Source organism: Arvicanthis niloticus, chromosome 5, assembly GCF_011762505.2.
Source record: "Arvicanthis niloticus isolate mArvNil1 chromosome 5, mArvNil1.pat.X, whole genome shotgun sequence".
Taxonomy (NCBI): domain Eukaryota; kingdom Metazoa; phylum Chordata; class Mammalia; order Rodentia; family Muridae; genus Arvicanthis; species Arvicanthis niloticus.
In genome coordinates, this window is record NC_047662.1 from 101569600 (window position 1) to 101596624 (window position 27025).

Below are 27025 nucleotides of genomic sequence, written 5' to 3' on the forward strand. Positions count from 1 at the left end.
CTTGCCCAGCAAGCACTTTCCCAACTGAACCATCTCACCAGCTTCCCCCACCTTGGGTCTTTTAATGCTGGCAAGCCTCGAGACTTGGAACTTGGGACCTCTTCTACCTACGCCCCCTCTCTTGGTGATCTCATTGTCTTCAGGCCTTAAATACCATCCGTATGCTTCCAAATATGTGTCTTCAGATAACATCTTCCCCCTGAACTCCAGACACATGCCAACTACCTACTTAACATTTCCATTTATGTATCCAGAGTGCAGCTTCAATGTTACCAGTCAGAACCCAGCTCCTGATCCCCCACAAACCGTCTTCTTTGCAACCATCCACATCTCAATAGCTGTCCCAGCCACTGATTTCTTCCAGCCTGTGGGATTCTTGCCTCTGCTTTCTCTCGTGCCCTCTGCTGAGCCCGGGTCCTCTGGCTCTACATTCTTTCCAGATCTGAGCATGTCTCAGCAGCTCCAAACACCACTGGTGTCCCCTGAATTACTGCAATAGCCTTCAGCCACAACCCCCCTGCTCCACGCTACTTTGGTTTAGTCTATATTTAACAGCTATATGAAATCTTTTGAACATTAAGTCGGATTGTGTCAGGGCTCTGTTCATCCCACTAATGGCTCCTCAAGTCACTCGGTGAAGTAGAAACCTACAATGGCTGACAACCATCCCCTGACATCCCTTATTGTCTGTCTGCTGTGCTCTGCTCTTTTGGCCTCTAGGCTATTCCTCACACTCTTGCTTCATGGCCTTTGAATCTGTTGTTTTCCCTACCAAGAACATTTCTCCCAGGTCTCTGTGTGGCTCTTTCTTTCTTCCTTTCTCTCTCTCTTTCTTTCTTTCTTTCTTTCTTTCTTTCTTTCTTTCTTTCTTTCTTTCTTTCTTTGTGTCAGCTCTCTGCTTTTATATCATTAAAGGCTCCTCTGGCTGCCTGATTTGAAATAACACACACCCTGCACTTGCTACCATCTTTGCCTTTGGGGGATGGGGGTTGGGATCTCACCATGCAGCCCTGTCCGCCCTGGAACTAGGTGCCCCTGGCTCTTCTTACTGGGATTAAAGTGCTGGGATCAAAGGCATGTGCCACCACATCTAGCCTCTTGCCTTCTTTTTTTAAAATAACTTTTTATTTTTATTTGAATGTCTGCATATATGTATGTGTATGCACATGCATGTGAAGTTACCTAGGGAGGCCAGAAGAGGGAGTCAGATCCCCTGGAGCTGGAGTTATAGGCAGTTGTAAGCCACCTGATGTGTGTGTTGGGCCCAGACCTCTGGTCCTCTGGGAGAAGAGCAAGTGCTCTTAACTGCTGGGCCATCCCTCCAGTTACCCACTCTTGACCTTTTTATTTTTCTTCATGGCAGTTGTTGCCATCTGACTATAGATTTTGTTGTTTGCTTATTGTCTGTCCCCTTCACTAGAACAGAAACGCTGCAACAACATGAAGGCTTCTGCTTTGCTACTGTTCCCCAGATTTGAAGAACAGCCGGGCATAGAGGAGGACTCAATATATACTCACTATGTGAATGTGGTACAGATGCCCTGAATGCTGTTTCTGAATTATTGCACTCTTTCCCGCTGATTCTTGGGATCATTCCCAACAGGCACTCAAGGCAGATGGTAATGAAATAATTGAAAGTCATGTCAGCTTTGCACTGTACTGTTGTGTGACTAGGACCTTGGCAGGAGGCAAAGGCATACTCAAAAAGGCTTAGTGAGAATGGATTTATGGCTGCACCTTTACTGAGGCGAGGGCAGACAGCCACTGCACATAAACTAGCATAGCTCCAAACTTTGGGCCTTCTCTGCTGGACAAAGTACACACTAAAGGTACTGCCTGAAAATGTTGCCCATTTGAAAGGATTTCACATCTTTATCATCCTGAAGGCCACTCCTGCAGCTGTAGGCAGCCAGTTCCTCTGGTGCCTGTATATCTTAGAGGTCCACCTGAAAATGAAGACCATTCATTTCTCTCTATTTTTCAACTCTAGAGAATGTCTCCATGAAGCTTATGATCAGAGAAAGATGCAAAACTTAACAAGCTAAAGGCCAAGCCCCCTTCCTGTGCTTTCCCCCCTCAACTTCTGTTCTCTTACATGTGCATGTTGTGTGCACATCCAGTTAGGGGTGGTGCTGTAGAATAGACAAGACCTTTAGGTCACATTGTCACTGGGGAACTACAGTCCAGATTTCCTACCAGGGCCCTGGGGCAAAGAGCTGTTTGGTTTGATTTGATTTGTTTGGGCTTTGTTTGGTTTGGTTTTTTTTGTTTTTTTCTTGTTTGTTTGCTTGTTTGTTTTTATTTAAGTGTGTATATGAATGGGTGTGTGAGTGTGTGTGTGTGTGTGTGTGTGTGTGTGTGTGTGTGTGTACAGGTGCTTTAGAAGCCAGAAGAGGGTGCCAGCTCCCCTGGAGCTTGGGTTCCAGGTGGTTGTGAGCCTCCCAATATGGGTACAGCAAACAGAACCCAGGTCCTCTGCAACAGCAGCATGCACTCTTAACTGGCCATCTTTCCGGCCCCATCCAGGCTGCTCCTTCCTTCATAGGCAGACATCCATGAAACCAAGGACTGAGAGAGTAAAACTTTAAGAGTCAGTGAGAAGAACTAGACAAACTCATCTCTCTGGCCCTGGGAAGAGATGTGACATCCTGAGCTGACTAAAAGATTGTCAGTGGAAAAATATCCAAACCAGGCTCTAGAAACTCCCAGTCTTTTAAGACAGCAAGAGGCTTTCTGATAGAGAACAATCAGGGCTTCAGTCGTGTAGATAGGACCAAGTCCCTTGGGAAAGCCTGTTTATGATAGAGTCCTTAGAAAACAGTTTAAGACCTGCCCACAACATAGATAGGAGCAATGGTCTCTGCCCAGTCTGCTGTCCCCTTTGAGCTTCTACTCGGCAATAACCTCTGCCTATCTGCTATTCTCTGTCCGTGTCTCCTGGGACTTCCTTCAAGAGAGAGTGCAGGGACTGGGGAGAAGGGAAGGTTTAAAACTGAGATCCTGGGGCTAGAGAGACAGCTCAGTGGTTAAGAGCACTGACTGCTCTTCCAAAGGTCCTGAGTTCAATTCCCAGCAACCACATGGTGGCTCACAACCATCTGTAATGGGATCTGGTGCCTCTTCTGGTATGTCTGAAGACAGCAATGGTGGTGTACTCATATGCATTAAATAAATAAATAAATAAATAAATCTTTTTATAAATAAATAAATAAATAAATAAATAAATACTGAGATCCTGGTGTCAAGTCCCATCCTGTGTGTCACTATTCAGAGTGACTGTGACACTTGTGCATCCTCCCAGTGTCCTGGGTCCTCTCTCTCCACACAGAGAGATTGCCTATGTATTCATATATACAAGCAACCAATCCCAGGATTGGGATTTGTTTGGGGGGATCTACTTTCTGCAGTCTCTTCTGGTAAAGTTTACAGTATATGGAGATTCTGACAGAAAATGGGTGGCACATTGTAAGGATATAGGAAAGTTACATATTCCCCACTCTCCACTCACTACTCAGGGCTTGGACAACCTCTGATTACCATACATGGAGACTCTTGCTACCCCAGGCTGTTGGTGGCAGTGCTGGGTAGGTCTTGCAGCTGCAGACTGATAAAAGGGACATAGGAGCCCCTGCATATGGAGCCCACTGGTCAGAAGCACAAGTCACAACCCGTGCCTGTAACAGGCATCTGAACCTGGAAGCAATCTTTGGGGTCTGAGTCTTACAACTGTTGGAATAATGCTGTCTTCAACTGAGGGGCCGCAGGTGGTGATGCCAGGGGCACCAGGAAGCCACAGCTCAACACAGCCCCTTGTGGCCCAAAGGGTTCCCTTCCCCACAGGAACCTCCATCAGAGTGTACTGCAAGGAATTCCAGAATGGATAAGTGACCCAAAATTAGAACTTAGCAAAACTGGAGCTTATCAAGTACTTAGGCAAAGGACAGAATTGGAAAAAGCAGGGGTTCTTTGCATGTGATGTAAAGGCTTTCTCACCTAGATGGAGCATAACTCCAGAGACTAGAGTCCCTGACAATCAACAGCCACCAAAGCTTCTAGATCCTTTGTCTCCAGAACTGGAAGAAAAGATTTCAGGGGAAGCAAATGGTGAGTTTTTAGAAGGGACTGTTGTTATAGAAGAGGGCTCAAGGGGAAGAAGGCACGGGCGCTCCCGCACAGCAGGAGGGTCAGCACCGAGGCCCTTGTCTAAAGGGCGATAAGACTCTGCTGAGCTGAAGCATAGGGAAGCACGTTGGCTGGTCCAGCTGGTCTACCTGGACTGATGGTTGATGACCATGCACCTCTGCATCCTCATGGCTGAACTGGAGTTTTGGAGACAGATTCAAAGCCAATGAAATCTCTGATCATGAATAGAATCCAGGTGGCTATACCCATTAGGTTGCTCTGTAAAAGGAAGAGAAGGACAATAAGAAACCAGAGCACAAACCAGCACCTAAACCTTCCTGTCATTTCTGGCCTTTGGCTAAGCCAGAACTTCCCACAGAACTAAGGACATTTCTGCCTTCTGGCAAAGACAGAGTCGGTGGTGGAGACAAGAAGCAGAACCCTACTCTCTTTCCCGCCTCCTGACAAGCTCCCTGCTCCTTTTTCATCAGAGTAGTAATAGAAAAGAACAGAACACACCCCAAGGGATGTGGGATTTTGAAAGTCACTCTTAGGTGTCTTTCCAGTATGTATGTGCATGTGTGCATGAGTGCTTGTCTCTGTGTGTGTGGTGTGTGTGTGTGGTGTGTGTGTGTGTGGTGTGTGTGTGTGGTGTGTGTGTGTATGTGTGTGGTGTGGTGTGTGTGTGTGTGTGGTGTGTGTGTGTGTTCCTATATGTTCATGTGTGGTCCTAATCGCATTCTTAAAAAAAAAGATGTAATTTACAATAATGGTCAAAGATTAAGCAAAGTTTAAAATGTAAGTAAGATTGTATGTGCAGATTTATTTTCTTACAAGAACTTCCTTCTGTAGACGCAAACGTGAGGTGGTTCTATCAGGTGTGCGTTTAGATGTTTAGACTTGGGGGTGAGAGAAGAATGCTAACACAAACATTTTGAGCGAGTTCATTTGTTGCTTTGACCCTGTCCTGAGCAACCCTATCTCTGCAGGCAATCTCTGCTTTATTGGTTATGCTAAAGTTTCTTCACTCAGCCAGCAGGACAGGCAAGCTAGACTGTGGGGTAACGGGCTCCTTTCCCTGCTTTACATCCCTTAGTTTTCTCTGGCTTTACATCCTGCCTCTCATATGGCTGAATTAATTTGCTAGAACAACTCATAAAACTTAGGAAAACACGTTTACTGTTCATGATAAAGGATGTTACAGAGAGAATGTAGTTATTGATCTAATGCTGAGAAGGGACACCATGACCAAGGGAAGTCTTATAAAAGAACACATTTCATTGGGAGCATGACTAAAGTTTCAGAGGTTTAATCCATGATCATCATGATGGGAAGCACGGCAGCCTGCAGGCAGACACTGGAGCAGTAGTCGGGAGCTGTATCCTGATCCATAAACAGAGAGAGACTGTGACATTAGGCCTGGCTCGGGCTTTTGAAACCTCAAAGCCCACTCACAGTGATACACTTCCTCCAACAAGACCACACCTCCCAATCCCTCTCAAGTAGTGTCACTCCCTGTTGACTAAGCATTCAAATATATGAGCCCATGGGGATCATTCTTATTCAAACTACCACAAAGGGCTACAGAGAAAGTCTTGAAAGAGACCTTCACAGGTGTGTGAGAAGGAGCACAAAGCTTCTGCTCCCTTTCCAGGAACCTCCACTCTCCTCAGCTATTCAGAAACTTAATTTGGTCCTTTTGAAGTTTCACTATGTGGTCATAACTGATGACATTATTGCTATAGGTTTATCAATTTATCCTGCCTCTGGTCTCTCTTGGGTAAAGGGGGCTGGTATTTCCAGCCCTTTTATCCCTTCTCAGCAGTATAAAAGACTCACATTACTATAGAGAGTTCAAAGATTTTAGTAACTATTTGCTGGTGGAGAGGGGGAAACAGAAAGAACAATCTTTAAAACTATTTTGTTATTACTCGTGTATGTGTGTGTGTGTGTGTGTCTGCAGAGGTCAGAGGGGTGAGACCCTCTGGAGCTGGAGTTACGGGTTGTTATGATGTAGACGCTGAGAATCAAACTCAGGTCCTTTTCAAGGATAATACATGCTCTTAACCACCAAGCCATCTCTCCAGTCCCAAATTTATATTTCAAAAGATGGTTCACAAAGCTACATGTGGTTGTGCACACCGAGTTCAAGGCCAGCCTGGTCTACATAGAGTGTTCCAGAATAGTGAGGACTACATAAGAGACCCTGTCTTTAAAAATTAAAAATAATAAAAGGGATTTTAATAAAACTTCCATTTGAGAGGTAGTGAAATCCGGATTTAAAATTCTGGTGGGATAATCTGGCAGCACTAGGTCTGACTATGGTGAGGATCATTACTTTCCTGGCCACACAGCAGGGGGATGGTGCTGATTTCCACCGCCATCATGTGCTACATACCCTGTACTGCATGCTATGCCTAGTAGATAGTTGGCACAGGCACGGTGGGCATGTAGTACTAGCTGTGTGATTGTGTTCTCTGAGCCTCCTTCTCTGTATGTGTAAAACAAGAATCACAATACAACAAGCATGTGTCATAGGATGCCTGGGAACAGTATGCAAGATATGACTGGCAGAGGGATCGATCCAGAGCACAGAAGACAGTCAGAATGCTATTGTTATTATTATTATTAATGAATGAAAACTGATAAATGCAGAAATGCAGAGTCAGCTTAGTAGGTAAAGGTACTCACTGTCAAGCCTGGTATCTTAGTTAGGGTTTTACTGCTGTGAACAGAAACCATGACCAAGGCAAGTCTTATAAGGCCGACATTTATTTGGGGCTGGCTTAAAGGTTCAGAGGTTCAGTCCATTATCATCAAGATAGGAGCATGGCAGCATCTGTTGGGCCTTGAACGAGGTAACTCCATTTAACCTGTTACCTTCAGTCACATAAGGCACAGGTAGGGGGCGTGATTAACAAGTCTCTACCTCCAGAGATTTAAATATTAATGAATTATCAAAAGGCCAGGGGCGTAGCTAATTAAGTTATTCCCTCCTCTTTTTCCTTCCCTATAAAATGAGAGTCCCCTTGCCTTTGGCGGGGGAAGCGCGTATCAGTTGCGCCCATTCACCATGCTATGAACAATAAAAGCTTTGGAAAACCGGACTCCACGTGTCCATGGTCTCTCCGCCGAATTCCCAGCTTTTGGAACCCTGGAACCTTGCCGATGCAGCCGCTGGCCCGCCCACCGACAGCTGCGTGAATGTGGGATCCTCCGCTGGCGGCGCGGGAAGCCCTGGTGTCGGACTGAGACTCTGTCGCTGGACTCCCCCCTTGCCCCAGCCTGCGAGATTTCTGCCCCACAAGCATCCAGCCATACGTAGGCCTGGAGGAGCTGAGAATTCCACATTTTGTTCTGAAGGAAGCTAGAAGACTTGCTTCCAGGCAGCTAGGACAAGGGTATTAAAGTCCATGCGCCTACAGTGACACACCTACCCCAACAAAGCCATATCTCCTAATAGTGCCACTTCCTGGGCCAAGAATATACAAACCATCACACCTGATGACTTGAGTTTGATCCCTGGAATCTCCACAGCCGTAGGAGATAACCAATGCCCTCAAGAGTTAACCTCTGACCTCCACTCCTGTGCTGTGACATGTACTCACCCCTTCCCATGCACACAAAAAAATAGGTGTAATTTTAAGCTATTTTTAGGTCAGGGATGTAAAAACACATTTGCCTTCCCTGGTGAGAAAGAGGAGCCAATGGCTTGGGAGATGGCTCTGGCAGTGAAGGGGCTGGTATGAAGCATGGGGGTCTGAATTTGGATCCCCAGAACCTACCTCAAAAAGTAGGCACACAGTGGCACACACCTGTAATCTTTATGCTTGGGGAAGCAGAGACAAAAAGGGAGCCTGAAGTTCATAGCTGATCACAGCTGGTATTGGCAAATCAGTGAGCTCCAGGTTTGGTGAGAGACCCTGTCTACAAAACTAAGGTGTAGAGTCATGGGAGAGGCACCTGATATCAGCCTCTGGCCTCTACATGGCGTGTACATGAACATGGTTGTTTCCGTCCAACACACACAACGGAGGACCCCGAGCATGGGTACAGAGGGCTGGGTGGGTACCCCATATATTAGCTGTTCTTTTGCAGTCTTCTCTTCTGGTCTTTCTCACAAGGATGGGAAATCATTTATTCCTTCCCGATCTGTCAATTCCTTGAAATTTAGGGATTTGTCTCAGAAGGAGCTGGCCAGCCCCTCTCCTTAGAAATCCCCTCTGGGTTCCCAGGATTGAGAGAAGGGAAAGATGGAGGGGGTCATTCCAGACCATGCTCCCTCCAGCTGTTCCTCTGACCTAGGCACTAGGTTTGAGAAAATGAACAAAGCCTGCAGATGCAGGGACCTGAGTTGTGGGCAGGGGTCCTGGGCCCTCTCCTTAGGAACCTTCTCTTCTAGCTGGGCCTGTTCCAAGAGAGAGACTGGCCCCCAGATGGTGTGTTGGAAGGCACTGTGAGGACAAGGAGATGCTGTCCAGGCTCTCACGCTTGTTCTGAATGTGCCATGGAGCTGGCTTCAAAACTGGCTTCATAAGAAAGAAGAAAGTAGTGAGGCTGTAGAGAAGCCCAGTCGGCTCTAACTCTATCCCAGCTAATGCCACCGCCCAGAGGACAACGCAACCCCTCTCTGGAACTGACAGGACACAGATTTTTTTTTTCTTCCCAGACTGTTGCAGTTCTCAGAGCTAAAGCCAAAGAAAGCAGAGGATGAAGACTCTGGGGGGAGAGGGGGAGGAAGCCAAGGTCATGTTTTGCCAGAAAAAAAAAAGGGGGCAGAGAGGGGTAAAGGGGAAGACCCAGAATGGGCCATTGAGGGGGAATTTCTGGGCAGAAAGTGAAAGCTCAAGGGATAAATTGGAGCTGGTGGCAGCCTTACACAGGCTCACACTGGCTCACACAATCTCACTTGCTCTGGCTCCTGAACCCCTCCACTCCACACGAGGACGTCTGAGTGTCCCATCACTCCCCTGAAAAGCCGTCAGAGCCTCAGCCTCTCAGATTCTTGCACACAGTCTCTCAGGCTCACTCACTCTCTGTGGCCTGCCTCAGATCGCCTGCCATGGCACTCCGTGTGATCCCACTACTGGCCTTCAGCCTACTGGTTCTCTGGACCTTCCCAGGTAAGGCTTGGGAGATGACTAAGGTGGGGGGGTCACAGTGACCTGTGGACAATGTCTAGATCTCGGACTGTTACAATGGTCATGAAAGACCTTGCAAGTTCTGCAAGTTCAGAGTCAGTGGATCTAGGGGCTCCCTGTACCTTCTGTGTATGCCCGTCAATACGAGCATGCTGGTATCCATGAATTCTGATGTGGTTCAACTCTGGCATATCCTGGGGCTTATAGCTGTTCCCCTCTCTGTGGGTTCCATGTCCTGATACCTCAGCTTCCAGGAAGCAGAAGGAAGGAACAGTACCTCTTCCTTGAGGGACCTAAAGCTATAATTAAGTGGGCGATGTGCTTGCCTCACCTGTGTGAAACCCTGGTTTCAATCTCACCACTGGGGTTGTTGGGGGTTAAAGCTTTGCTGTGTATTTGCTTCAGTCTGAAACAACAAGAAACACTGAAGACATGCTTGGTAACTTGTTCCCCTTTTTGGTGTTGCTTTTTTAGGGGCCTCGGTTTGATTTGGTTTGGTTTGGTTTGGTTTAGTTTGGTTTTTCTGACCATGTTACCCAGGCTAGCCTCAATCTCCTAGGCTCATATGATCTTGAGTCTCAGCTTCCCTCCTGGTAGCTGGGACAAGGCAGCCATCTGCTGTAGTAGTTTTTAAGCCTGAGGACTTCTTAGCTGAGGCAAGCCTCCCCTGACCCAGCACCCTAACTACTGCTAACTCTCCATTTGCTGAAACACTGTAAAAACTGAGGAGACTACAATATGTTCCGCAGCCGATAAAGCCACAGTGGCACACAAGGCTGAATGAATATCAGGTCCAGCAATCACACACAGAGAGATGCTGTTAAAGCCACGTAGAGCTGTGGCCTCCCTTCCTCATGGTCTCCATGTCTTCTCCCCTTCTTTCTCCTATCTCAGCTCCAGCTCTGGGGGGTGCTAATGATGCGGAAGACTGCTGCCTGTCTGTGACCCAGCGTCCCATCCCTGGGAACATCGTGAAAGCCTTCCGCTACCTTCTTATCCAAGATGGCTGCAGGGTGCCTGCTGTTGTGTGAGTTGCTCCTGGAAAGAATGTCTGGCCCCATTCCCCATGAGTCCTTGCTGATACCAGTTAACCCTGGACTCACGGCCAAGCCCACTTTTCATGGAAGCCCCTTACTCTAGAGCCTTCTAGGAAACTGGGTTTCAAGGCTTTTATTCTCTGTGACCTCTGGCTACAGGTTCACCACACTAAGGGGCTACCAACTCTGTGCACCCCTGGACCAGCCCTGGGTGGAACGTATCATCCGAAGACTGAAGAAATCTTCTGCCAAGGCAAGCCTGACCCTCCTTAGCCCTGCCGCCACCCTCCAAACCCCTGAGATTCCAGCCCATGACCCTGCCTCTCTTCCCTCCCCTTAGAACAAAGGCAACCGCACCAGAAGGAGCCCTGTGTCTTGAGTAAAGAGATGTAAATCCCTCTGGCCCAGGAAACCAAGGACCAGAAGAGAGGATCAGGCCTTCTGATGCTCTGCCACAGATCTAATCCAGCCAAGTCTGTGCCTAGAGAGTCGATGTGAATGTGAGTGTAAACAGAGTTTGTGTGCTAGAGCAGGCCTCTCCATGGCTAGACTGCAGTGCTTCCAATAAAGCCGCTTGGTACCATGGATCTGTCTGTTGGCTGTCTGTTCTCTCTCGCCCCAGGAGGACAGGAATAGGAAAGGAGGAGGTGGAATGGCGGGATATATTCCCACCCTGAGTTCTGAGCAATCTGTTCCCCAGCCTCCACCTAACACCCTGATGCTCCCAGAACCAGTCCCACAATTAAGGATCTGGCCCAGGCCCATGCTCCTCACACTCTATTCAGCCACACAAAGCTTGCATCGGTTTGCAAAGTTCATAAGAAGCCTCAGACCTTTCTGTCTTTGCCACCTAGTCAGGCATATAAGCAGCTAGGTATCTGGGGGATGAGGAGTAGGGAAGCTCCTGTGAGGATGGGTGGGCAGAAGGCATGGCTCCACTCTCCAGGAGAAGTTCTCAATTCCCCCACACTCCCCACTCACCCCACCCTCATTCCCAAGTTGCTCCCTCTCACCCTCTTCTCCATCCTGTGTCCTACTGGCTTCCTTTCCGAGTCTGGCTCATTCTTGGCTCAGACTGGGTTAGGTAGCTTTGCTTCCTCCCAGATTCCTATGGCTCTGCACATTTTTCTCTCCTACATACCGCCTACCTACAGCACACACACACACACACACACACACACACACACACACACACACACAGCTTTCATTACAGTAACCTATTTTTGCTCATTTGTCCTTCTCCCTGGACAAGGGTCATATCTGTGTTGGTTTCCAGCAGATCACCTGGCTCAAGATAGGGAGTCAATAAATATTTGCTTAGAGAATGAACAAATATGTGAGAAAGAGATCAGCAGCCGTGGGATAGACCCATCTTCTATACTGTCCATCCTAAATCCATTCTAGAGCAGTTCCCCATCTCAGACTGAGCAGGGTTCAGCCCTATTAGAGCAATCGTAGCGCCAGACCTAATAAGATACTGACGGGGAGTCAGGGATCAGAGAAGGAAGACAGGCCCTCAGGGTAGAACAAAGAACAGCGGGGGAGGCTTGCACAGTTCACCATGGAAATGCCTTCAGTACACACAGGCTCTGGGACTACAGACAACACTGAGTCTTAAGGAATGAGTCTCCTGGGTCTGGAGGGCAAAGCCCTGTGGGTCTTGGAACAGTCCACAGCAATGGTCTGTGCTTTGGGAAGCTTCCTGGGTGTGACCTCCAAGGGCCTGTCCGGTGGGAGTGTCAAGTCTGAGTTGCTAAGGTCAGCTAGAAGGACAGATTCTTTTTCCCTTGTCTGGGAAGAGAAGCCATCATTATGTCCTATATACATCAGCCAGTAACCAAGCCAGGCCTGTCTGGACAAGCCTTTAAAAGGAAGTTGTAGGGGGACTGTGCTCTCCCATCCCTCCCCAGGTCTCAGGCCTCCCTGTCTTTGCTGTCCCAGACAGGTGTTCAAACATCCAGGTGTCTGAGAGCTCAAGTGTCAGTGGGAGAGGTGGCAGGGGGGAGTCACAAAGGAATGAAGAGGAGGGGCAGAGCGCCTAGAGCTATGGGAATTGTGGCAGCCTCTTCCTCTTCTCCTACAGACAGGTGTTCAAAACCTCAAGTATCTCAAATCTCAGGGTCACAAAGGGTGGGATGGATGGGGATAGTTTCCCAGAACAGTTGCTACGGCTAGAAAATTGTTTCCACCGCTTGTGGGAAATTACCCACCCATTCATGCATCCACGCATGCACTTAGCCGGCTGACCTCCATCCACCCACCACCCCCATACCCCCTTCCCTATACCAACCCATTAATCCATGTGTAAAGTAACCCAGCCATGGACAACTCTGCCTCCCACAGACAAAAGATTAAGACACATGGGGGCAGGGGAGAGGGATGTTGCCTCAGATCCTGCTCAGGTCTCAGGGGAACCAAGAAGTCAACTTGCTTTCGAAGCAGACATAAATCCTCCTTCTGGTGCCTCCAGTCTCAGAGAAATATAAAGAGTAGAAGGGGCAAGCATGGGATCCCTGCCCAAGGTACTAGCAGGACAGAGGCCCTGGGACATTATTATCTCCGTGGCAAGTCTTGATCCCAGTGTCGGGACCTGTGTCACAACCCAATCTCCACCCTATCACTGAGTGACTCTGGACAAGTTCCTTCAACATTCTCCAGCCCAGGATTTCTGTGCCATGTGTCTGATAGCAGGAAAGGGGTGACTTTTGAGTCCTTCCAAAGACGTAACTCCTGGATCTTCAGATCTCAGACTAAGCCTCCAGCCTTGTCCAGGCTCCCCCAACATCCAACATATCCAAAAATGCTCCGATTCTTAGCTCCCCAGGGGCTACCCTCTGGAAACAAAGGGAAGGCTACTGCTAAGGAAAAAAAAAATCTAGGAGCCAATGGCACACCTTATACCATACATACCTTATACCTAGTCCTGCTTGACTAGGAGAATTAGAAATGTAGCCTAGGAAATTAGAAATATAGGGAATGGACACCCCATTAGAAATATGTATACAACTACCCTCCCCTAGTCATTAGCGTCTTCTGCTTCCTACGCCCAAGCTGCAGTGACCTCCCCGCTTAGCACTGGGTCTTACTCTCTTATCTCTCTAGCAACCGGGGGCTCGCCTCCTCCAGCTCAAGCTTCCTCGGCACAGTGGGTCCGGCTGTCTCCAGTCTCTCTAGAACTCACTGACAAAGATTACGTCTCCATTTATCCCAAGTTCTGCTTGTCTGTCTCTGACAATGGCGAAGATGCTAGTTCTCTGACAGGTAGCATGGACTCCTAACTCCCCAGACAGGCTAGGAGGCTTACTGTATACCTCTACATGGACCCTTTCTCCCTGGGCACACGGCACACATGGATTGATATCTACTGTCTTAAAGACTCATGGTCCTTGAAGGTCCATGGTCCCTGAAGCTAATATCTCCTTACTATCCCTGCTCAGGGAGCTCCAGCCTTTTCAGACAAGTTTGTTGCCATTAACGTCTGCTGAGAATTCCCAGGGGGAAGAGATTGGGCCTTATCCACCCACACTGCCAGTATTGCTTTGCATGGCTGGCACAGAATAAGACCCAACATGTAGTTAAGAGAAAAAAAAAAACAAAACAAATCGAGAATAGTCTTTTCCCAACGCATGTGCATGCACACACACACAGAGAAAGAGAGAGAGAGAGAGAGAGAGAGAGAGAGAGAGAGAGAGAGAGAGAAACAACACACAGAACATAGAGCACACATCCAGTTCTCAAGGCAGTCGGGGAGTATTTGGCTAGAGTCAGCTCCATAAGGTTTTGATAATCTGATTTCAACTTCTCGGCAAGCCCCCACCCCATGCCACCCCCTTCTACCCTCCGGGAAATTCAGAATCAGCAGAAAGTCTTGGAAATGGTCTCACAAAGGAGCAAGCTTTCCAACTGAGGAGTTTCCTCCAAAAGCAGGCATTTCTCTAGACACCAACGTTTCTAGATGCCCTCTCCCCCAGACTTTGTCTATGTGGATGAATGCAGCTCTATAGTAATAGCTAATTCTCTATGGGCGCTTTCTAGGTGCTGGGCACTGCTGTAAGCACTGGGACCAATCTCATGCGGTAGATGGGGAAAATGAGGCACAGAAGAGAGGTGAGTTGCCCAAGCCAGACAGCTAGGAAAATGTCAGAACTAGGGTTCCTGCAGGGCAGTTGGCTCCAGAGCACCACAACACATACCGCCTTTCTGAATTGGCCCATCCCCAAGATAAAAACAGAGCACAGCAGGACGAGGCCAGATCTGAAGGTCTAACCACTACTTCACAGGGTGAGCGTGCAACAGTCCCCAGGTCCAGGCCTTCATCTGCCCATCTGATATCATTGCACCCTCAAATAACCCACGAGGTAGGGATCACTTCTGTCATTTTACTTACAAGGTTGTGAGACAGAGGAGGGGCCGTGCCCTCTCAAGTCCACAAAAAGCAGCAGGCCGAGATTGAAGGCCACGTGGGCCTGTTCAGCAGTACTTGAACCAAGGGCCAGAGGGTTATGATTGGTGTCTAGTTAGGGTGGAAGGCCTTGGCTTTGCTAGGAAGACCTGAAGTGGAGAAAACAAGAAGAAGTGAGTCTGGAAGATCCAGGCAGTGCTTGAACTCAGAAATAGAAATGGCCTCTGGAGAGCATCCAGCCTCTTGACACTCTCCAGCTGAAGGGCAGTGAGATTCTCCAGAGCTTCAAAGAGGAAGGAAACAGGCTCAGGCTTCAGCCTTCCTGACGTCAGCACAATGGAATGCGGGACTAGAATGCGGTGCTTGCCCTCTCCTTATTCCCAAGGCCAGGCAGGACCTGCAGAAGCTAAGGGGAGAGGAAAATGGAAGAGCAGGACTGGGGATCCGGAGGACTAGGGGTTCCATGTGTGCGGTTTCTAGAAAGGGGCAGGGCAGCCCACTCACTGGACAGGGAGCTGAGCGCCTCTGTGCTAACCTGACAGGACCTGATTTAAAGGACAAAGTACTTGTTGTCAGTGGACTGGTAATGTCTCCTGGATGACATGGTCCTTGCAGGACCATTTCTACTTCCTGAAGGGTTTCAAGCAGGCAGGCAGAGGGCAGGATGCAGGAAATACCTCTGAGGACCAGGGAGACCTTGTGCTGTTTCTGTGTCTAGGACCTTGAACTCTATCCTTTGACCCCAGTGGGAGAGAACATGAGCCATTCCTGGCCTCTGATCTGGTAGCAGAGGGAAATCTTTAAGACCAGATGCAGTGATGTCAGAGTTCCAGGTCACTTAGACCCCCAGAGCTTTGGATTTCAGACTCTCCATACCTGGAAGTCTGAGTCTATTTCTATCAACACCCTGTCTCTATAATCTCATGCCCACCAGGCAATCATTTCAAGCATCCTCCCCAAAAGAGAGTCAGCCTCTCTTTTCAGGATCCCAACGCTGTAAAGATCTCAGCAATGTAAGAACACCCAACCTTGCCGGGCAGTGGTGGCGCACGCCTTTAATCCCAGCACTTGGGAGGCAGAGGCAGGCGGATTTCTGAGTTCGAGGCCAGTCTGGTCTACCAAGTGCGTTCCAGGACAGCCAAGGCTATACAGAGAAACCCTGTCTCAAAAAAACCAAAAAAAAAAAAAAAAAAAAACAAACAAAAAAAAAAAACAAAAAAAAAAAAACAAAAAAAAAAACACCCCACCATGACAAGAAGACCCAGCTTCTATTGTAACCTCATCAGTGACAGCACCATCATTAACATCAAGTTCTTATCATGGTCACCAGGCCACCACTTCCCTCAGAAATACACAAGCTAGACAAGAAAGGACAGAAACTCTGTTCCACTCCAGGGCCATCACTTCAGAGCCTACTTAGTGACACCTCCCAGTGTGACAGTGTTGAGGGTCAGAGACTCTCCATGGAGGCCCTGGGAAGATGCAGAAACCAGCAAGATGAGGGGACACAGAAGGACCACTCTCCAGTCATGCCATACAGCTAGGACGAATACAGACAAGACAACATGGTGCCTTGACCCTTCTCCAGTCATAGTTTTAGACAAAAGATAGAGTCCCCGGGGTGAACATGGATGCCCACTCACATCTCATGTGTTTTATTCTTGATCTATATTCAAAGCACTAAAATCCAGTGACTTCTCTGCCCACTGGAAGGAGCTTCCAGGACTACCCACATGGGCCTCTTCTTCTGTTCTTCCTAGGATGGACCAGGTCACTGATGATATAGTAGGTCCAGAGGGTGGCCGAGAGGTAGCTCTATGTAAGGAATGTGGACCTTGTGCTTAAGTATGGGACTGGAATGCTTGCCCTTATAAGACCCTTTACCAGAATAAGATAGGAATTCGAGTAGGGAAAGGAAAGGAACAAGGATCAGGGGGAAATGGCCCTTCCCTTCTCCTCTCAATGGCTTGAGAATGGTTTCCTATGAAATGTGTGTAGAAATGTAATCCTCACGGACAGATGAGAAGGCAGAAACAACCAAGCTACAGTGTTAAGAGGTGAGGTCCTTGTGAAGTGATTAGGGCTGGGGAAGGTCATCAAGGTCGAATCCTATGATTGAACTGTAAGAGGTAGAGGGACCAGAGGGGTCCACTTCTGTTGCTGAGTGATACCTTGCTATCACCACAGGACTCTTGTAGACAGAAAGTCATTGCCAGATGAGGACCATTAGCCTGGGACGAGAACCATAAGCCACGAAAAAAACTTCCTTTCTTCATAAGGTAACCAGTGTGTGACAGTGTGTTATCAGCCACAGAGAGCGAACTGACACTCATTTCATCGTGGGACTTCTAAGATGCAGAGTCCAAACTCAAATTTGGCCTTCAGCTTGTTCTGAAAGCATATTTTTTCAAGAGAAGAAGTCACTTGGTGTGGTATTTTTAAATAGACAGACCAGGGCAATAGCTCAGAGGTAGTACACGTGATATATAGATCCCCAGTGATATACAGATGACAGATTAGACAAACAGATCCTTCACTAGTACAGATAGCCAGCCTACCATCTGTCACCTCTGTTATGACAGCTTTGATTGCCCTGCAAGATAGACATTATTTCTGTCATCACTTCTACCACCTACAAAGCAGATACCCTGACAACCCTGCTATTATTCACTGGGTCTAGCTTCCTATTTGTGGGCCTTGGAAGGTACTTCTGATTAGCAAAGCCTGTGTTGTGTCTGTGTCTCTGCTTCAGATGGAGCTGGAGAAACAAGTGCATGACCTTTGGGTTCTATGGTGCAAAACAAGCTGTAGCAGTAACCAAGGCTAACAAAGGAGGACATTCCTCAAACATCAAAAGGGTGAAGTGTGTGGGCAGTGAGGCAGAGTAATGTCTCAACAGTCAGCGATCCAACATGGGCATACATCCCTATCTTCTTCATCCCTTGACTTAAAAATTTAACATAGTATCACCTTTGCTTGAAAAACCAAAAAAAAAAAAAAAAAAAAAAAAACCTTCCCCAAGACAGCCAACTCAAAACCCTAGCAACTAGCACATCTGTTAAGCTCAGGTTATCACTAAAACATACACAATAGAATAGACGAGGCAAATTAAACAATAGAAATTTATTTTTTCACAATACTAGAGTCTGAAAATCCACTATCAGGGTACTAATATAGTTTCTGGTGAGGGCTCTTTATCCTGGTATCGTTTTCATTCGTGTGTGTGTGTGTGTGTGTGTGTGTGTGTGTGTGTGTGTGTGTGTGTGTAAAAAGAGAGAGAATACTTTCTTATAGGCCACACTCCCATTGTATTAAAGCTCCCATTTTTATGATTTCATTTAACTCTTTTTTGTCTTTAAGACAAGGTCTCATTTGCCCAGAATCACCCCAAACTCATTATATAGCTGAGGATGGCCTTGAACTCCTAATCCTCCTGTCTCCACCTCTTGAATGGAGGTGCTTAAAATCCTGTCTTTAGATATGGTTGCACTGCAAACAAGACTCTATCATATGAATTCAGGGGGCCATGATTCATTCGGTCTACAATAATATCCAACTCCAAGATCTCAGGGTGTCATTCTTTCCTCTGGCTTGCTTTCTTATGATCTTATCTCTCTATTCTGTAATCACTAACCTGCCTCTGATTGGCAGGATAGGTTGAGTTACACTGTGCTCACAAGTGACACCAAAATCCAAGCACTTTAACACAAAATTCTGCTCCCACACAAACTCTGGGCAGCACTGGGTCCGGTCTGGGCAAGCGCTTAACACATCTGTGCCCCATGTGGCAGCGCATTCCCAGCTGCTTTGATCTCTTGGCACACACACATCCCCCCACCCACACCATCTTAACACACATCCCATGATCAATCAAGGAAGGCACGGAAGCCAGCAAGAGAGAACACTTCCCTAAATGTTTTTGATTGCAAGTGACAGCAAGTGACATGTGCCACTTCTGTTCATGTTTGTTTTAGCAGAAGCAGGTCACATGACTTCAAGAGCAAACTCCCAGGAAAGGACTAAATTTGAATCTTGGTGGGAGGAATAATTGTGCCATAATAAGCTACAATCAAGGGCGGACCAAAGGAGGGTGAAAGAGAAGGGGAAGCCAGCAAGCACAGATGAGGTGGGATGAGGTGGCACACACCTTTAATCCCAGCACGCATGAGGAAGGGGCAGGCAGATATCTGAGAATTCAAGGACAGACTGATCTACAGAGCAAGTTCCAGGTCAGCCAGAACTACATACTAAGACTCTGTCTCTTTAAAAAGAAAAGCTATCTATAATCATGAGTTCGAAGCTGGTCCTAGGGTTTAGTTGGTGTTTGCTATTCTCTTCTTCTGTTAACCTTTTATTGTGTGGCACTTGGCACAGACACTTTGAGCACTTCTGAGTTCAAGGGCCGAGACAGGGGCACTGTCACCAATTTTACTATTACCATTAAAATAAAACGCCTTGTGGGACCCCTCTGTGAGGAGAATTTTAAGCTATTGCCTAAAGGAAAAGGGGGGAGGGGGAGGGAGAGGGAGAGGGAGAGAGAGAGAGAGAGAGAGAGAGAGAGAGAGAGAGAGAGAGAGAGAGAGAGAGAGGTGGGGGGGAGTGACTGGTATGGATAAGGTCTAGGAGAAGGAAGAAGGAGAGCATATAAAATGAGGTGAGCCTAGGAAGCCAGAGACACGTGATCCATGGCTTTACAGGCGACAGGAAGGAAGGAAGGGGGATTTTAAGCACTATGGAAGATTCCAGCCAAGGAGTAATATGATCATATTTAAAGTTTTAAAAGCCCCTCTTGGTGGCCTGGAAAATGGATAATATAGAAACAAGTGAAGAAGTCAGAGTCATGGCCTGGAAGGAGCTGATCCTGTCCTAAGCCAGGAGGAACAGTTGGAAAAGAGACATACGTATGAAACGGAGCAACAGATTGAGCGGAGAGGTTCTATTTATGAAGCATAAAGGAAAAGGAAAACCCAGGATGACAGCAGGCTTCAGGCCGGAGTCACTGGAGGGATGGATGGTGGTGACATTCTCAGAGTTGGGTGACTGGGGGAGGAGACAAGCTGGGAGGAAAGAGTTGCAAATCTAGACGTTTTGGAATTAGACTTCTGTCAGAATGCCAAGTAGAAAACCCAAATAGGCAGTTGGCGCCACAACCTGGAAGCCAGAAGTGGATCTCTGTTCCCCCGGTTCATCCATCTGTTTCTTCCTCTGCAGTTGGCTGAAGTCATGGGTTTCTTACTCTTAACTTGTCTCCAGGGTCTGCACAGCCTCTCCAACCCCTGAGTGTGTCCCTGCCTCCAGCCGTGCGCCCCCCAACTCCACCCCACTTCCCCTCCATCCCCCCCCCCCCCCCCCCCCCCCCGGCCTTTGCAGGGCAGTTGCAGCACTGAATTTACTGCCCGTTTAAAAGCCCAGTAGTCCAGGCACTTGCTTTTCAGCCTAGCATCCAGGGCTGCACACTGGCGTTGGATCAGCCATCCCCTGGCTTCACCCTCAGGAATGTGACCAGAAATAGCTCCCTCGGCCCCCATCTCCCGCAGCCTCTGTCTCCACTGCCCCTCCCGATACTTGCCCACGTTGGGATAACTACAATTCCTTTGTGTCTCTGAGTCTTGGTGCTTGCTATTCAACCTTCCTAGACCATCTTCCTGGCGCCCCACTCATTTTCAAAGCTCCCTCCATCCCCTACCTCTCTCTAGTCCTCCAGCAAACACCTCGCTAGCTGCCTGGATCATTTCTGCTTTGTTCCCAGGAGCCCCAGTTTTCTGACTTTCTCCCGAACGAGCTCAGTCCAAGCTCATACACCTCGGGGCTCTGAGTAGCTTAGACAACAAGTACTGAAGGAGGAAGAAATTAAGAAACAAAATTCTGGCCATGAAACCACTTCAGGTTCCAGAGGGATGGAGACAGGGAAGGAGGGCTGTGCTGTTGCTCAAGACTTCCCCCATCCTGGTGTCCGGGCACTCCTGGAACTCCAGCTCTAGTCCACCCACTCAGGGCCTGCAGGGCCAAGCTCTGCCCCTGGGTCTGCTCCAAGACCCTCTGGACATGATCAGATTTGGAAAAGCATGGGAAGTGAAATGGACCCCTCCCCAGGGCCGGGGACTTTCAGAAGCTGAGTGAGTCACTTGCTTTCCTGCTGAGTTCGTCCTGGAATATTACATCCTCGGACAGCCAGAACCCAATGTCCCACAGGGCCTGGAGCCTCACACCTCATTTAGCTTAATCAGTTGACTCCCTCTGCAGGCCTCAGAGTTGCATCTTAAGCCAGCCCTGTGTCCTTTTCCTAGGCATAGAACGTCCCCTGCAGGCCCTGTGAAGTTGAGTTCCACAAAAGAATGAAGTGAAAAAGAGCATCCTCAGATTTTCTCTCAAGAGACAGCCAGGAACAGAAAAACAAATCCCAGTTTTTCTCACTCAGCTCTGAAAACTGCAATTGTGTAGAAGTACAGGATAGGCACATATCTATAATACCAGCACTTAGGAGCTGAGGCAAGAGAATTGTAACTTTGAGCCTATCCTGGGCTACATAATGAGTTACAGACCAGCCTGGCTACAGAGTGAGACATTTATCTAAAAAACAAACAAACAAACAAACAAACAAACAAAATAAAGAAATTCTTGGGCTGAAGAGATGGCTCAGCGGTTAAGAGCACTGGTTGTTCTTCCAGAGGTCCTGAGTTCAATTCCCAGCAATCATATGGTGGCTCACAACCATCTGTAATGAGATTTGGTGCCCTCTTCTGGCCTTCAGACATACATACATACATGTAGGCAGAATGCTGTATACATAATAAATAAATCTTTTTTTAAAATCCTTGCAGTGTTGGTCACTAGGGGTGGAGAAAGGAGAATGGGAGGAAATTAAGATTATTTAAGGACTTGGAAGGGTGCTAGGAAAAGAGCAGAGAAGAGAAATTAGCCTCACAGAGAAGTGAGGTGGGCGTGATCAGGTCCCAGCGTGTACATGTGGAAGATTCATCACAGTGAACTCTATCACATTCATTTGAGTTGTAGTAAACTAAGCATAGAAAAGAGGAGGCCAGTGAGGTGGTGCACGTCCGTAATCTCCACGCTTAGGAGAATAAGGCAGGAGAGCTAGAACTGTTAGAAACTGCTCAGGACTCTATAATGAACTTCAGGATAGCAAGACGCTGATGGGGGGGGGGGGGAGAGACAGAGACAGAGAGAGAGAGAAATGAAAGGAAAAAAAGCCTCCAGAAAAAGTGTCGACACCTTCAAAGGACCCTAATATGTTCCATACATACGTAGATACACATTCACAATGTATATATTTACTGTGTATATATATATATATATATATATATATATATATATATATATATATACATATATTCACAATATATATGTCTGTATTCACTATATATATATAGATAGATACTGTATATATGTACATAAATATGTATGTATTCATTTGAGAAAATGCCAGAGATGTATAAATGCATTGTCACACTACAGACTTAAACAGACATGTACACGATTTGCACACACAACCATAATTCTCTTTTCCTAAGAGGAATACTTGGAGAAATATTGTGCGAATCTACTTGGAAAGCACAGTGAGGTACTGACTTAATAAGCGGGGCAGTCTAATGGAGCCTATTGGCTGGAAAGCCCTTTGTTTTGCTCAGTACTCACCTGGTTTTAGGTTTGGGACAGTGCAGATAAGAATTGAAATAGATGGCTCAGAGACTAAAAGCATTTACTCCTCTTGCAGAGGACTCTGGTTTGTGTCCCAGCATCTACATGGTGGCTCATACCATCTGTAACTCCAGTTCTTGGGGTTCTGATACCCTTTTTCTGTCCTCCACGGGTACAGCGTGCATGTGGTACACTTATACACATGAATCAAAACATTCATGTACATAAAATAAAAATACATCCTTTAAAAAAAGATTGCGGCCGGGCGGTGGTGGCGCACGCCTTTAATCCCAGCACTTGGGAGGCAGAGGCAGGCGGATTTCTGAGTTCGAGGCCAGCCTGGTCTACCGAGTGAGTTCCAGGACAGCCAAGGCTATACAGAGAAACCCTGTCTCAAAAAACCAAAAAAAAAAAAAAAAAAAAAAAAAAAAAAAAAAAAGATTGCGGTAGAAGGTTTTTTGCTCTGGTTATTATTGTTGTCTTTGTTGTTTGGTTGGTTTTTGAGACAGGATCTTACATAGACCAGACAAACCTGGAACTCACTACGAATCTGAGAATGAAACTGAACTCCAGATTCTCCTGTTTCTCCACTCCCAAGCACTGGGGCTACAAGCTGCCATGCCTGACTTGTGTGGTGGTGGGAACCGAAACCAGGACTTCACGCGTACTGGGCAGGCACTGAAGTAGTAATATTTAAAACTACAGACATGAGCCAGGGGCTCGGTGATGGGCAGTTCCAAGCACTCGGGAAGCAGAGTCAGGAGGATCAAAATGTTGTCTTCAGAACTGGAGGCTGGCTCTGTGGTTAAGAGTACGTACTTCTCTTGCAGAGGATCTGAGTTCAATTTTAGCATCCAGGTCAAGTGACTCACAACCGCCTGTAACTACACCTCCAGGGGATCTGATATAGTATCTGGGACACACACACACACACACACACACACACACACACACACACACAAACCAATTTTTAAGAATAAATCTCAGAAAGGAACAAGATGGCCTTCAATCCTGATAGAATCCAGGTGAGCCAGGCAAACATAGGAAATAATTTAGTAAGCTGGGACTCAATTTGGATTATTCATCGCCTCCTCACCCCCCACCCCCACCCCCAGTAATAATGTACTTGGCACCTTAGCTCCTTTACCTGTGTGTACTGTACACGTATGCCCTCTCCAAACAATGCACTTAGCAACTACAGAACACCCTCAGAGATCCACCAGTACACCTCCCTCTCTGAACAACAGATGTCTCAGCTCCTGGTAACAATCAAATTTAGATGGTTCCTATCCATTCAACTGTATCTCCAATGTATCCAGTTTAAAGATAGAAAGGCTGATCTAGCCTGAATCAATCTGGGGAGTATATGGAATAATTCAAACCTTGTCTTCAAGTAAACTCTGAGGGAGAATGCCCTACTTACCATCTTCTTCCTGTGTGCAATGGGATGTGCACATGATTAAAGTTGGGGCGTTATGGAAAGGGTATATGTATATAAGGAAAATGATCATATAGCCTAATCTATCAGTAACAACAGAAAACCTCCCCACTACACTGCTTGTGACCAAACTCCTCTTTAACCCCATAAAAAGAAGTGCAAATAAAAACTGAGACCCTTCAAGAACACCAAGCTACTCAATCCTAACAGTTCCTGACTCTCTTGCCTACTCGTGGGGTCCTTTTCCTCCTACTGGGTTGCCTCGTCCTGCCTTGATGAGATGAATGTGCCTGGTCTTACTGTAGCTTGCTATGCCTTGTTTGGTGGATGTCTCTAGAAGATATGCTCTTTCCTGAGGAGAGACAGAACAGGGTGCATCCAGGGGACAGGAGGAATGGGGGGAGAGACTGGATGAAGGGATGGAGGGAAAGTGTGTCCAGGATGCAATGTATGTGAGAAGAAACCTGGGGCCTTTCGGATCTTCCCTCACATGGCTGGCTCCCTCTTGCAGTGTGTTTGAATCCTCTCGACTGCTTTGTTCTGAATATGGGCTACTTGTACAAATCTGGGTGAGTGCCCACTTTCAATTCTTTGGATAAGGAGTCAAGGACCGGCCGGGCAGTGGTGGCACACGCCTTTAATCCCAGCACTTGGGAGGCAGAGGCAGGTGGATTTCTGAGTTCGAGACCAGCCTGGTCTACAGAGTGAGTTCCAGGACAGCCAGGGCTACACAGAGAAACCCTGTCTCGAAAAACAAAAACAAAAACAAACAAACAAACAAACAAAAACAAACAAACAAAAAAAGAAGTCAAGGACCTGGAAGGACCCAGCCCAGACCTTGACCACCAGTAATATAAGGATTCAAGTGTTCTCACCTCTGCAGCCTACTGCCATTCCTCGCTAATGCCTTCTGTGCACTGAGTCTTATTCTTATGGTAGGATGTTCTTGTCATTTACTGATCTCTGAGTAGCAGCAAACGTGGCCACTAGACACCTGAGGTCTAAAGGGTTATTTTAGATCTAGTTTTGTTCTTATTTCTAATTGTGTGTACAGGGCATTATGGACATGTGTTCTGATGCCTTCAGAGGTCAGAGGTGATGGGTTACTTAGAGCTGCAGCTGCAGCTGCAGCTGCAAGCAGTTGTGAGCCCCATCAGACATGGATGCTGAAAACCAAACTCAGGTCCTCTGCATGAGCAGTACACTGGAGTCATCTCTCTAACTCCCCTATTTGTTTTTATTTCTCTTTATTTTTGAGACTTCCAAATAGGCATACCATGAAATGTGATCATATCTATCCCCATTTCCTTCTTCCAACTCCCCCATATCCTTCCAACACATCACCCTCCCAACTTTCTTCTTTGTCTCTCTCCCTCCCTCCCCCTCTCTCTTTCTCTCTCTCTCTTTCTTTCTTTCTTTCTTTCTTTCTTTCTTTCTTTCTTTCTTTCTTTCTTATAACCCATTAAGTCTAGTTAGTGCTGCCCATATGTACATGGGTGTGGGGCCATCCATTGGAGCCTGAGAAACCAGCCAGTAGCCACACCCTCCAAAAACAATGATCCACCACCACCACCAATACCTCACAGCTGTCAGCTGCCAACAGCTGCTCAGTAAGGGGCAGCCCGAGAGATCACCCACCCCGTCGATAACGGAGTCTTAGCTAGCTGATCTTGTGGAGGTCTTATGTAGATAATCATAGTTTCTGTGCATTCATGAGTAGGCTAGACACATCATTTGTGGTCAGAACACTGCATTTCACAGCATGCCTCCCCTCCTCAGCCTTGCATGCTTTCCACTCCTCATGCTAGGAATGAGATATCTTGAGACAAGCAGACCAGAAACAGTCACCTCCAGAAACAGGAAAGAAAGCCTTTCACGCTATGGCATGGCAAATTACATCACCTCAGTATAAAATTCAGAGTGGCTTTCCTTCTTTGGCCTCTCAACTGCCATATAAATGCAGTACGAGACAAGAAACCTTAATGTCCTAGGCAAGGGCAGCCTTGGGGACCTGGTTCATAGCAAACCCAGGCTTCCATGGCCCCTTTCTATCTATCTCTATTTCTAATAAATCGAGTTACATAGTTTTTATACATTTTTCTCAGTAGGCTCGGACAAGTTGCATCCTGGACCTGCTTCCCAGGTCTCTCATACCTACTTCCCTGGCTTCTCTGTGAACTGACCAACATCCTGCCTCAAAAATCCCTCAATCCTCAAGAAAGGGAGAAAGGGGTGGCAGAAAGGGGTGCTTGGGACTGTTTTTATCTCTCGATATTCTGGGAGCTACAGGACAGAAAAATGGATCTAATGCAGGAGAAGGGTAGGAATGGCCAGGCCAGGAGGAAAAATCTTGGCAACCAGAAATGCAAGACATAAGGGTGAGATCTGACTTTGAAAGAGCGTTCTGTTGACTCTGCTAAGCCGCAGGAGTGGTGCTCAGAGGATGGCTGTGCAGGCCCTGCAGTGAGTGTGGGCAGACAGTGGGGGAATCTGAGAAGTGACTTCCTCTAGCCTTGCCCTGCCCCTGTGACTGTGCCCCCAGAATATGAGGGGCTGTATCTTCCCTCCTCCTCCAACTCTCACAGAACTCAAAGCTACAGGGAAGAGGCAAGATCTGAGCTTCTTTTCTGTTGCTGTCATAAAATATTCTGACAGAAGTAACTCAAGGGAGAAAGGGTTTATTTTAGCTCACAGCTCAAGGCACAGGCTGTCTGTCATGACAGCAAGTGAAGGCAGCTGAAGGTTACCCTGACTCCTACCCTTGAGAATGACAATTTTTTATAAAAGATTTTATTTTTAATTATGAGGTGGCATGTGCACATGACAGCGAGTGCCCTTGGAGGCCAGAGGCGTCAGCTCCTCCTGAAGCTAGGGTTACAGATGGTTGTGAGCCACCAATGTGGGTGCTGGGAACCAAGTTCTGGCCCTCTACAAGAGGCTAAGCCAACTTTCCCACCATACCTCTTAACCAAACTCCTGACTGCTGTGGTTGTCAGAACAGAAACCAAGCAAGAACTAATGCTGCTACTAAGAAGTTTAAGAGGAGGCTGGAGAGATGGCTCAGTGGTTAAGAGCACTGACTGATCTTCCAAAGGTCCCGAGTTCAATTCCCAGAAACCACATGATGGCTTACAACCATCTATAATGGGATCCACTGCCCTCTTCTGGTGTGTCTGAAGACAGCTATAGTGTATTCATATACATAAAATAAAGTTTTCTAAAGAAG

At 47.2% G+C, this 27025-nt stretch overlaps 1 protein-coding gene and 1 long non-coding RNA gene across 2 annotated transcripts in view; one reads left to right on the top strand and one right to left on the bottom strand.

The window, feature by feature from the left end:
- LOC143442469 (uncharacterized) overlaps positions 1 to 27025 on the bottom strand; it is a 56112-nt gene that overhangs the window by 27988 nt on the left and 1099 nt on the right. The window contains exon 2 of the long non-coding RNA XR_013110713.1: positions 4272 to 4401. This is a non-coding gene — a long non-coding RNA (uncharacterized LOC143442469). The remainder of the gene's footprint in view (positions 1 to 4271; positions 4402 to 27025) is intronic.
- Ccl19 (C-C motif chemokine ligand 19) lies at positions 8940 to 10885 on the top strand. The gene is made up of 4 exons (XM_034503601.2): positions 8940 to 9245; positions 10158 to 10290; positions 10460 to 10553; positions 10641 to 10885. Exons 1-4 carry the CDS (start codon positions 9185 to 9187, stop codon positions 10677 to 10679), a joined length of 327 nt encoding a protein of 108 aa, XP_034359492.1. The 5' UTR covers positions 8940 to 9184; the 3' UTR covers positions 10680 to 10885.